This window comes from Mustela nivalis (assembly GCF_964662115.1).
Source record: "Mustela nivalis genome assembly, chromosome: 11".
Lineage (NCBI taxonomy): Eukaryota > Metazoa > Chordata > Mammalia > Carnivora > Mustelidae > Mustela > Mustela nivalis.
Genome location: NC_139030.1, coordinates 38,404,605 through 38,418,106, shown reverse-complemented (window position 1 = coordinate 38,418,106; position 13,502 = coordinate 38,404,605). Strand labels below are relative to the sequence as shown.

Genomic DNA, 13,502 nt, shown 5'->3' with positions numbered 1-13,502 from the left:
CTTCTTCCCCAACATTATATTTTATGCATATTTAACTTTTAATTAATGTTGAAAATAATGTCATTTAAGAGGAAGAATTAAGAATTTTATACAACTTATTTGGTGAATGTTAAAATTAGTATGAAGGAAACGATAGATCTGGTGATGAAAGACATCAGATCATTAGAGTATTATGTTAAGAAAAAAGTGGCCAAAACCCTGGTAAGCTCTAAGACATATAAAAAAAACTAATTTGCCCAGAAATACACTATAAGCAAAATATTATAAAGCTTAAAAATTCCCTAATGAAAATCAATATTTTAATATGTACATTTTTATCTATGAAAATCCACTACTGCATTTTGTTAAGGATCAAATTTTTTCTTTCTTTTTTTTTCTTTTTTGATGATCTTGAGAGGTCTGATTCTTTTTTTTAATTAATTATTTTTATTAACATGTAATGTATTATTTTCCCCAGGGGTACAGGTCTGTGAATTGTCAGGCTTACACATTTCACAGCACTGACCATAGCACAAACCCTCCCCAATGTCCATAACCCAAGGCTCAAATTTCTAAGATGTATATGTCATAGACAGAACCTCTGAAAGTAATGGCTCCCTAGTACTAAGTACTGGATTTTGAAATTTTCCCCAAGACATTTTCTGTAAGTCATGGCTCAAGATTAGGTACCCATATTACCACTGGAATAAAAATAATATCAATCAAATACTTGCTTTACAGTTGATCCATACTTAGTACTTTGCACGTTTTCTTTTATTGAATCCTTATAACAATCCTACAGGATAGAAACTATTAGTAACTTAATTTACTGATGAGAAAATTATGAATTGGAAGTAATTTACTCAAGTTTATGCAGCTAGTAAGATCTAATGGACCATAGTGAACTAAAGTTCACTCTGATGACTAGTAATCCTGTATTATGAAATCCTAATAATACTGGCATAAATCTTTGAATTTACCAAGGAAACACATATGGTGAGATCAAATGTTAAAATTAAGAAACTTGATTTTTCACAAAACCTGAAGAATTCTATAGGCTAATAATTGCGAATCACAAATCAGTCCTACCACTTCCATAAGCTATTCACAGTCTGGATTTGAACTCTATTCTCTTGGATGGAATGTAAAAAAAAAAAAAAAAGTTTTTTGAAGATTTTATTTATTTCCTTGACAGAGAGAGAGAGAGATCACAAGTAGACAGAGGCAGGCAGAGAGAGAGGGGGAAGCAGGCTCCCCGTTGAGCAGAGAGCCTGATGTAGGACTTGATCCTAGGACCCTGAGATCATGACCTGAGCCAAAGGCAGACGCTTAACCCTCTGAGCTACCCAGGCACCCTAAAATTTAAAAATTTTAAAGAAATACACTTATCTAATTCAATATTAAAAGAAAAAATTTTTAAAGATCAGTCTTCTTCCAGAGACCCTAAAAGATTGTGCTTTCACTGAAAATACAAATATTACAAAAAGATGATCAACTTTTACAATTTATTTCCCTCATTCTAACTTGCTCTGCTTTGCTACTCACACACTTGACATCATGTTTTCGATCATGAGGTTAAGATCAATTCATAGTCTGACTGATGTTTGAGATACAATATTTCTAAAAAATTCAAGTTTTCGCCATTATTGTCAACTCATTTCTAGTTATTACTCTTTTTGATTTGCTTGGTTCATCAGCTCTTTAAAAACACTGGGGCCATTTTCCCTTATGTCTCCTATGCTATTTCCAGAGTTCTGTTTTCTATCTGTAGGTCTGTCAAACATAGTAGCTCCGTTTTTTAAAACAACATTTCACCTGGTCTTTTTCTTTTCTACAGTATATTTTGTACTTTTGAAGATCAGTATGACCTTTTTCATTTGTGATCAACATTTGCCATAACAGCTTCCTCTGAAGCCGAAAGGAAATAACTACAAGAAGAAATGTGCTGAATGATCATGATGTGGAGACTAACCCTATCCTGATGCCCAGTTGGAGTACTTGGCCACCTACTTTATGTAATTTTAGGAATTTCAAAACTCCACATGTCTCCAGATTTTTGAATACTGATTTGCCATAATCCTTGTTCATCATCAGTTTAAAGAGGCAGAGTCTTATCTTTAGTTGTCTGCTGACAAAAAACAAAAAACATAACCACAAAGAATTACTGTTCAAAAAACTACGTATCAACCTGGAGTCTGAGGACAGGGTATTTCACCAGGAAGCAAGGAAACAAAAATAAAAAAAGAATATCTCAGGGATGAGATCTCTACAGTGGCAGAACACAGGAGGACATCATGCTGGAGAGGTCTGGAGTTCTGTAGGATTTGGGAAGCTTGGCAGACATTATTTGTTTTCCTGGGTGTCCAACAATGCGGCAAGCACTCTGGGGATGATAAAATGATAAGACATAGGCTCTGCCTTTAAAGCACTTCCCATCTAGTTGTGGAGATCAAGTCTACACAGCCCAGGTAGAACACTGTAAGTAATTACAATGTTGTATGGGCAAGACTATTAAGAGTTCAAAAACACTGAATACATTAGCATTACTAACAGCATTCTCTAAACACGATAATTAATTAAAGAGAAAAGAGAGAATGGTCAAAGAAGAAGATAGCAGTGGGATGGCAGCACACTCCACTGATACAGGGGTAAAAATATTTTTCAGCATACATGGCTTTAAGATGGGGGCATCTTAGAATGGGAGACTTGGAGTCTGTGTGAGGTCATGCCTCATCCAAAACTCTGGAATTCAGTATTTACTTATGTAAAAAAAGAAACAACAAACCCAAATGGAATTTGCTTGTTACTCTCCTAATTCATGATGTTTGGCTCCATTGAGTTATAGAAAGTATGACCTACAAGCATCTGTTAAGTGCCATTGTTGGCATGGTACTGGGGACTGAATTAATAGAATCCTATAAATCCTGTTCTTGCCCCATAAATCATTATAATATTGTAACCTAAGGAAATATTAATAGTAGAAATATCATTAGCACATTCTTTGCAAAATGACAGAAAAGAACTGGCCTATGCTGAAACACCTGTGTTTTCAGTGACTTTTTCTTTGTTCCTCACCCTTTTCTCTAACTTCCTGAAGTTAGAGAAATCTTGGCAAAAAGTTTATTGAGCCAAATCTAAGAGGTGGTAAAACAGTGGCATTTAAGGATGTAGGAAATCTTGAGTTTGGCCTTTTGGAATAATGAAGAGAGTCTGATTTAAGGAGTAAAGACCAACTCTATTCTTCAAAACATTTCACAGATAACTGCCAATGGCATTTATGTTACAACAGATCTGAATTTTCAATGAGAAATAACTCCATTCATTAGAAGCAATGTTTCAAAAGAATAAGAATTAAAGGATTAGAGAACTTAGACCCATTCCCAATACATCAAACAGCTTTATTTTTCTTTTGGAGAAGTCATTACCAACATTGTCATTAGAAGAATCTACTCTTACTTAATTAAAAACAAAATTCGCCTGAAAAAATGGAGTGAGAATTACAAGAACCAAACTCAGCTTTTCTCAATTTTGGCTTTTATTTTACTGTTTGATGTAGAATTTTGGAAAATGTCTAGATTCAGTGCAGTGAAGAATCATTGGGTATAATGAAGTCTATAAGAACAGACGTGACTTGGAAATAAATTACTGACTCATGGGGAGTCATCTACAATTTTAACTTTGGAGGTAAATGAGGCATGATGCTACTGCTTATTCTGTTTACTGTCTGGGTTTTTTCCTTAGTGAAAACATGTTGAATAAGATTTTTATTATAAATGCTTTGGTATTATTAACATAATTTTCTGGGACTTGGACTTTCTTTTAAAACAAATATCCTTGTACCAGTTCTTACTTTGAATATGTATTCATTTAATGTTTAGTTGAGAATTTGAGATCTTATTCATTACTGTTCTTCATGATACTATGAAGAAAACATTGTTGTATAAATCCATAAAAGGTATCAGCATAGTTAATAGCTTGGGTATTTTATGAATACTTATATTTTGTGAAAATGTAAGCTTGCTTTAAATGAATTTTTTCCATTTTTTTCTTAGGTAGATATTTCTGTATTTCAAAATAGAAGACTATAAAAATCAGAGCACTATTATCAAGGAAGAAGGATATCTAAATGTTAAAGTATAGGAAGAGATTCAGTAGATGTTTTCTCTAGACATAAAGAGATGATGTGCTAGACAGTTCCTGGAACATGAGTAGAGCTTTGATGTATTGTTTTTGGTTGATTGATATACCAAGGACACGGCTGCCTTCACAGTCAGAAGTGAACATAGGATGTGAAAAGTAAAATCTGAAAGAACACTTGTGCTAGAGTATTTACTATTCTTTCTCTGTCGGCACCACTCCCAACCCAGCCTGTTTTATAACTGCCTGTAGTAAGGTGAAGCATCAGGAGGAGGAAGTAATGGGACATCTGAACATGGAAAAAAAAAAAGAAAGATGAGATCTGAAAAGGGGGTAGGTTCAGAGTTAGAAGTAAAAGTACACTTTATCAGTTAACTACTTGGGTAAAGTGGTATAATCCATCGGGCACCCCCCCACACCCAAAATAAGATATCAGAAAAGTAGAACTGGAATCCAGGGCTATGGACCTAAATTGTACACATCAATGGCTTCTCCTATATCAGCTCTGTGCTCCTAGTTCACGGATTGGAAGAGGGTCCTGAGGGCATCCAGTCATTACTCACGGTGGGGTGGCTAGAAGTCTGAGGATGTGAAGCAGTGACTGTCTCCTGATACTGTGTAGTTCTAAACTCTCCTCACTCTGGGTTTTGTTGTTGTTGTTGTTGTTTGTTGTTTGTTTTTTTATGATTATTGAAAGAGTTGAGAAGGGCCACTTCTGTAGTAAGGTTAGCTATTCTGGGATAACTGGGATTGATAATTATTATTATAAACTATCAATAAACCCAATAAAGAATTTCTTTGGGCAGAGCTTTTGGAAAACCAGCTTCTAATGCCAGCCTCATAATTAATAGGATATGTGAAATATTGGATAACAGCCTGTGTACCTCTCAGCAGACTCTTTTAATAAATCAATCTCTACTGATGCCCTGCTGTTAAGATTAAATGACACCAAATATATGCAACACTTGGAGAAAAATGAGGCACAAGATTTGTATTTGAGCTGTAGAATTTATTTTATGCTTAGTATGGAAAAACCCTCAGCCAAGGTAGCTGTGTGTAAATTCTGAAGCTTATACTATGAGAAAAGAACATCTTAAGCGTCTGTGCCTGTATTCATTTGTGGGAGGTGCTGGGAATGACAAGAAGTATGGTACATTGTAAAGCAACCCAGTGAAATGACAATGAAGACCAAGGATTCTTCTTATGTTAAGATTATATTTCTGTTTTCTACATTAAAATAAAATTAATCTTTCTTCCTTATGATATAATCAATTATATAAATGTCTCTTCTCCCTTATTTACTTATAAAATCCTTGAGGAAGTCATGTCTCATATTTTCTACCTATTTGAGACACAGTACAGAGCTTTGCACACACATATTCAAAAAAACATCTGGTGAAGGAATACTATCTGTTGATTTTCCAGCTGTTTATATAGAGATGAAGCTTCTCTCACATGTTATTAATGACAGCTGTGGCAGCAAATAATAGAATAAGTTTGATAGGTGGTTCCAAGGGGGCATGGCTTCCTTTTCCAAAGAACTGCTTTGAAAGGCAAACATTTTAATAGCTGCCTAAAAATTCATCAGTTATATCTGGCCATCAGCCAAGTTTCTGTGATTTTTTTTTTTAATCATTCACAAAGTATATGTTCCTCAAAAACAGAGCCTGAGTTTCATCATCTGCAGGACACAGAATGCCAGTTTTTAAAAGTGTTTTTGAAATAGACTTTGCTATGTAATTATAGATGTAAAATTGTATCTCCTAGCTCAAAGAGAACTGTTGAAAGAAAAAGGAGATGCTTTGTTTGTCAAGAATGTCAGGGTCATTATTTTTATGGGATGCTTTTGAGAAACACTAATCTGTGGAAGAAAAGCATCCCAGAAGGCAAATTTGACAGTTGAAATTCTTGTGCCCAAATTGTTCCAAGGATCATAATTAATTGAAACATAATGAAAGGCTGAATACAGCTTTGTTTCGCTTCTTCACAGAGCCAGTGAAGTGATTCTAAGTTAAATCTTCAAGATCTAAGAGATGAAAATATATTCTGTTTTATACAGAAAAACACAGGGTGATTGAGAGATGGTGAAATGCTGATAGACATCCCAACAACATTCTAGTATAGTTTCAACTGGTTCTAGACTCTCAGAATAAGCAAAATCTCTTCCCACACTGATAAACACATACTTGTATATAGCATTCCATTTTTGAAGCAGACTTAAATAGCATGGGAGTTTATTATTGTCTGGAAAGTGATGCCAATGAAAAACTGCCAATTTGGCCCTTTTAAAGAAATCAAAACCTAATCTTGTCTCAAAGTCAATAATTTTTGGTAAGTTTAACAACTAATTTTAACAACTAAAACCAACTTGTGGGCAAACTTTATGAAATGGAATCTGTCATTTACACAGCAGAGGACTTTCAAGAACACAAATGGAGTTTTAGTTAAAATCAGGGAAAAACTGTAAGCTTCAGGACCTAGATTGTTTTACACTACAAGTATAATTGATTTTTGAGGTTAGGGGGGAGGGAATATTTTGAGTTGTGATCTCTTTTAATTATTGGCCCACGCCTCATACCCCATTGCTGCTAATAAAAAAGATATAGCATTTTCTCTTGGGACATTTAACTTTGGAGAGAAATTGAAACTGAACTATCTTATGTAGATCAAGATGGAGGTAGGGAGAAAGTTAGTAGTAGTAAAAATATTGTTGGTAGAAAACAAATAGGGTTAATGAGCCTGAATCTGAGAAATAACCCTGAGCTAATAGGTCTTGCTAAAGTCATGGAACTATTTCTAATGGTGGAGTTAAGGCGGTCCTGACACGTTAGAGGATGAGCCCTGTGCAGGAGAATGTCATGGTCTCACTCACAGAGCTTCTGTGCAAGAGGATTTCATAACTCAGAGTCTATTTGCTGAGGAAAATTAACACTAATACACATCTAGCAAAACAAAGGTGCTGCAAATTGTTTGTTCAGTGAATGAGTAAGTGAATGAACACAGACCGTTCCTTCTCCTGCAGGAGTTCAGTTCCTTCTACAGGACAGTTTTATATAGTTAACCCAGGTGTATGATATAATTTATTTGTATATTTTGATATTTCACCATGCTATTTCATATAGTCTGGGAATTAATCCAGTATGGATGACATTATAAAAGGAAACTATTGCAAATTTTAAATAACTTATTTAAAAATGGGATTTTACAAATATTAATGCCATTAAATACTAATTACTAAGTTTTATATACACTGCTAAGCCTTGTGTATGGATTATCTTTTTTTGTACACACAAAGAACAAACCAACTCAGTATTAGCATCCCCATTTTATACAGGAAACAGAGGCTCAGAATGGTAAGTCATATGCTCAAATTGCACAACTAGTAAGGAGCAGAGCCAGGAATCACACTCAGGGAGTCGGATTCCAAGGCACACATTCTTAACCTCTAAATTGCCTTATAAACACAATCAATGAATATTTCAAACTTTTTTAAAAACCAAAACATGAATGGAGATCCCCCTGTAACTAAATACACACATACATTGAAATGTAATTTCCTGGGCATGTGGACATACACATAGCCAAACCCGGTCCACTTTATGAATCCGATGTTTACTCACAAAAACATCACACTTAAAATCCAGAAAAAAATACAATCTCTTGTAGAAAAGTGGGAAGAAATATGAAAATTGTCGTAAGTGGATTTCTAAAGGGCTTACCACAGAAATAAACAAGTATTAAGAGGGAAAAAAGGTTCATACTTTATGGCTCACTTGTGAATAAAATTTACTTGGTTAAAAAAAAAAAAAAGCAAGAGAGAGAAAAGTTTTGGCACTGAATATTTTAGAGTAGGTATATGTTCTATAACAAGTAGTTTGGAGTAGTTTACCAAAACTTCAAACATAAAATCTATCTTTAAATATTGGCAAAATGAAATTATAAAAGATTTATTATCCCCCTTGATTTTTTTCATCTTTCTCCCTTATCCCCTGTCCCTGTGTCCTTCCTCCCCTTAATCCCTCAAATTATTTACTTAGTGCATTTTTATATGCCAGTATAAAAATCACTGTCCTCGAGGAGTTTATTTCCTAGTGGGGCACAGATGATAAAAATAAGCCAAAACAGGAAAATAACATAGTATGCTAAAAAGTGATAAATGCTATGGGGGAAAAAAAAAAAAGGGCAGGATTGGTGCTACAGGAATGACAGAGGCAGGCTACAGTTTAGAACAGGATGATTAAGAGAGTCCTCATTAAGAAGAACATACTTAAGAAAAGAACTGAAGGAAGTGAAGGAGTTAACCATGTGGTGTTTGGAGGGAAGACTGTTCTAGACTGAGCACAAAGAGTGCATAGGCCCAAGACAGAAGTGTGCCTGATATGCTTGAGATAAGCAAGGAAGTTATGTGGCTAAATGGAGTTAAGTAAGGTTGGCTTTGGCGAGGTCGGGGAGGAGAACCAATAATGAGGTCAGAGAGGTAAAGGGGCCAAAACATATAATGTCAAGTTAGCTTCATATAGTCTTTCATGTTTACACTGAGAAAAATGAATAGCTAGTGTAGGATTAGGAGTGACATGATCTGACATGGGATTTAAATCAGCAGCTTTGGCTGCTGCATTGAGAACAGACTGTAGTGGGCAAGAGCAGAAGTAAGGAAATCAGTTAGGTGCTTTGCAATAATCCGAGTGAAGAAGAGTGATAGATCGTAAGTAGAACTGAGCAGGATTTAAATTCTGATTGCATTTTTACTATACGCATCAAATGATACAAGTATCTCTCTCTAAGCACTGCTTCAGTGCTATCCCACAAATTGATGCACTGGGTCTTATTTTCATTCAGTACAAAATATTTTCTAACCTTTCTTCTGATTTCCTCTTTTGACTCATAGGTTATTTAGAAGTAACTAGTTTTATTCTCAAATATTTGGGGACTTTGTATACACCTTCCTGTTGTTGATTTCTAGATTAACTATTAAAATCTGAAGCACACTTTGTATTACTTTAATTCACTTAAGTAAATTAATGTATTAAGGATTGTTGTATGACCTAGAAAATGGTCTATATTAATGAATGTTCCATTTGAACTTGGAAAAAATGTGCATTCTGCGGTTGAGTGGAGTGTTCTATAAATATTAATTAGCTCAACTTTTCAATAATGTTCAAGTGTTTTATATACTTACTAATTTTCTATTTAATTATCAATGACTCAGGGGAGTACTGACATCTCCAACCATAACTGTGAATTTCTCTTTTCTTACCATAATTTTTTTTTGTTGTTCTATGAATTTTGAAATTCTGTTGTTAGATGCATACACATGTAGGGTTATAATGTTTTCTTGGAGACCTGACCTCTTTAACATTATATAATGTCCCTCTTTGTTCCTGGTAATATTCCTTAAAGTCTATTTTGTCCACTATAATATAGCTACTCTAGCTTTTTGTTGTTGTTATTAGGTGTTTTCATGATATGTCTTTTTCCATTTCTACTTTTAACTTAACTATGTCCTACATTTAAAATGGTTTTCTTGTAGAAGCATATAGTTTCATCTTGTTTTCTTATCTAGTTTGACAATCTGAGACTGTAGTGTGTTTATCCTATTTATATTTAATGATATTAATCTGTGGTTAGGTCAAACTCTATCATCTTGCTAACTGTTCTCTAACGTTCTATCTGTCCTTTGCTTCTTTTGTCCTCTTTTTTCCCCTACTTCTGAATCATGGAGTGTTTTTTTTTTTTTTAATTTTAGTTTACCTCTACTATAGGAGTATATGTCTTTTTATATAATTTTTAATGGTTGCTGTAGGTTTTTAAATATGCACTTTAATTAGGATTTGCCTTAAAATAATGTATCACTTTGTATATAGTATAGGAACCTTAAAATACTATATATACTTTTCCTCTCTTCCATATGCTGTTGTTGTCATACATTTTATATTTATATTTGTGATAAATGTATAATACATTATTATTTTTGCCTTAGGCAGTTAGCTTTTGAATCAATTAAAATAAGAGAAATTAATTTGACGTTACCGTGCTTGATTCCAGTTCTAATGTTCTTCATTTCTTGATGTATATAAAAGTTTATGGTTGGTCTCATATTCCTTTTGTCTGAAGAACTTCCTAAATTCTGAAGATATTTTAAATGTAGAACCAGTGAAATTTCCAGATGTATTTGTAGCCTTTGAGAGAAAGCAAAGTCAAAGATTACCCCTATAATTTATAATAGAACTGTGGATAAATCACAATGAACAGCAAATAATTAAATAGAAAAGAATACATTTAGGAAGGAAGAGATACTAGTGTAAGAAAAAAAATCAACCCTAAAAGAAAAATATGACTTGCTACATCAAATGTATTTTGAGTTTTGGGGGGGGTGTTTTGTTTTTTGTTTGCTTTTAAAGATTTTATTTACTTGAGAGAGAGAGAGAGAGAGAGAGAGAGTGTGTACAAGCTGGGGGAGGGGAAGAGGGACAAGTAGACTTCCCACTGAGCAGGGAGCCTGTCACAGGCCCATCCTAGGGCCCTGAGATCATTTCCTGAGTTGAAGACAGCTGCTTAACCAACTGAGCCACCCAGGCATCCCCCTCAAATGTATTTTGTAATTACTTATCTGTCATGCATTTTTCTGCCCATCAAAGTCCTGATTTTGAAGATCCGTACAAGTCCCCAGGTTGACAGAGGATGCAAAGATCCTATGTCTACATGTGCCTACCTCTTCCCTTTAATCTGGATGCAGAACTCAGTCCCTTCACTGGTTTCAACAAGAAGTCTTTCCCTTGCTTTCACTCTCATGTTCATCAGGTTTCCTCTTTTTATTTATTTTTTTTTACTTCTTCATTTTTGTTCCCTTCTTATGAAATTGCCTCCTGTGAATTCTGAATTCTTATTTTATGTGGAGTTTAACTATCTTCTACAATCAGCATCATATAAACAAAATCCCTTAAGGAGGTTATCGGAATAAAGATGGTCTCAGGATTTCCCTTTCCTAGCAACTTAGGTTTGTGAATTTACCCCACTCTTGCAGGTAAAGTTCCTCCTGGATTTGCATACAAGACATTTACTGGGATTGTTCTTAGAATCAATATCTGTGAAGGAGCAAGGGAGATGAGACCAGGAAGAGGGAGAAGTTAAAATGAAATAGAGTTGAAATAGTAGCTACAGTCAATGCCACAGTGATCTCTCAATGATCACTGAGATGATCCTAAAAAGATGTCCCACATTGGGGAACACAGCCCACAATAATCAATCATTGGATATAGCTGCAGCCAGGAATAGGTGCATAGACTTGGGCAAGGCAGCTTGAGGTCAATTCCCAGAGTGGCATGCAACTGTAAGTCATTAGCAAACACTACCAGCATCTGAGATCATGAAGACTTGACTTTGCAGGGGAATCTACAAAGTGTCCAAATGTATTCACTATAATCCATTCCTGTACGACTCAGTTCTACTTGCTCCACATAGTATATTGCCTCCACAAGGGAATGACTCCAGGACTGTAACTGGCAGCCTTTCCTAGGAAAGCTTTATGAGGAGTTTAGTAGGACAAGTTACAGTGTCCCCTGCAGCTCTTCCCCAGGATGCATCTGATATGTAGAGTCTCCCTCATCTATTAACCCAACTACTAAATTCTGCTCACCTTCGACTATCATATCAGCTGGTCTTCCTCACTTAGTTGGCAGAAGGATCCAGGCTCTCCTCAGAGACAAGGACATCTGGGCCCCTAGTTGCTGTGACTTTCTCAGGATGTGGCTTTCGCTCATGTCTATTTACCATAAAAATTGGTGTGGAGAATGCTGAGAGCTCCCTTCCACCTTCCACTTTCCCCAGCAGATCACCTGGGTAACAAGTGTATTTTTGTCTGCTTGTATTATTAACAGCAGCCCTACCTTCTCCTGATGATCAGGGACAATTACTCCTGCCAGGATGTGGATTTTTTTTTTTTTTTTTCCCTACTGGATTCCCGGCACAAAGAACCTAAAGTAACCATGGGGCAGTCCAGCTAAAGCTTAGTGGAGCTCCTGTAAAAGCATCCCTTCTCTGAGAATCACAACCATTAGAACCACAGAACCTAGAGTTGTGGGGATAGGAAGTATAGATTTCCCAAGTGGTCACTGGGAGTGATAAGCAGAGTCTCTCATTCTTGCAACCCTTACTTGCCAGATGCATGTAGTCTTCCCTCTAGGGAACACAACATTATATAATGGTTGATGATATAAGGAGTATTCTTCATCCTGGAGAATGAAGATGTGTACCATATCCTCATAGAGTTGCCACCTTAGTTGTACCTTCAAAAAGTCATTCCATCGGGGTGCCTGGGTGGCTCAGTTGGCTAAGTCTCTGCCTTCGGCTCGGGTTGTGATCTCGGGGTCCTGGGATCGAGCCCCGCGTCAGGCTCTCTGCTCCACGAGGAGCCTGCTTTCTCCTCTCTCTCTCTGCCTGCCTCTCTCCCTACTTGTGATCTCTGTCTGTCAAATAAATAAATAAAATCTTAAAAAAAAAAAAGCCATTCCATCAGACTAGCAGAATCCAGTGATAGGATATATGATAGGACCAGTAAACCTCATTGTCAGGTGCCTATTGTCACATCTCATTTGCTGAAAAGTGCTTTGTTTGATCCAGTGCAATTTATGTAGGATCACAAGTTGGCAGATTAAATATTCTGTTTGCCCTTGAATAATGGTGCTGTCAATGAGCCTAGCGGGCAGGAAAGGCAATCACATAGAGAACTCTACTCAAAATAAATTTCTGCGTTCCAAGATGGAATGGACACGACGTAATCAACTTTGGCTGGTTGGTCCCCTCAAGGGATGGTGCCTTATTAAAAGATCAGCACTAGTGTTACTGCTATCAGTTTAGATAATTAGCAGCAGTACTAGGTCTACCTGGTGACTGATAACCATGTTTTTGGGCCCATATAGACTACATCCTTGCCTCCATAGCTTCTCCTGTATAAGCCCTTTGTACAACATTGAGGTGGATTTTGACCCACACTGGCTATTGTCAACTAAGTTACTCTATAAGATTGTTTGGGGCCACTTCACTAGTAGACTCTCTCTGGTCCACTGATTATGTGAACCAAAGTTTTTCACATGTCACACCCACGTTAACATGCCAGCTCACAGGTTTCTTCTCCAGGCTTCTCTGTCTCATTTTTCTAACTTTTCTCCTTTCAAGCTCCTGGCCAACAAATCCAAACATATGTCTCTGCTAGTGAATCTACATATAATCTTAAGCAACATATTTGTCTTTCAACCCAAAATAGATGACAGTACACACCACCCAAACTCTGCCAATGGGGAAGACCGCCCCCACTGTGCTCTCTCCAGGCCACACCTGAGTGAGGCTGTTGTGCCTGAATCCAAAGGCCCTATCAGTTGTCTACTCTT

At 36.1% G+C, this 13,502-nt stretch overlaps 1 protein-coding gene across 1 annotated transcript in view; it reads right to left on the bottom strand.

Annotated features, from left to right (window-relative positions):
• Positions 1 to 13,502, bottom strand: part of LOC309844056 (uncharacterized protein) — an 82,409-nt gene that overhangs the window by 66,828 nt on the left and 2,079 nt on the right. Inside the window, exon 3 of the mRNA XM_082690220.1 lies at positions 10,147 to 10,243. Within this exon, the coding sequence (XP_082546346.1) occupies positions 10,147 to 10,243 (97 nt within the window). The remainder of the gene's footprint in view (positions 1 to 10,146; positions 10,244 to 13,502) is intronic.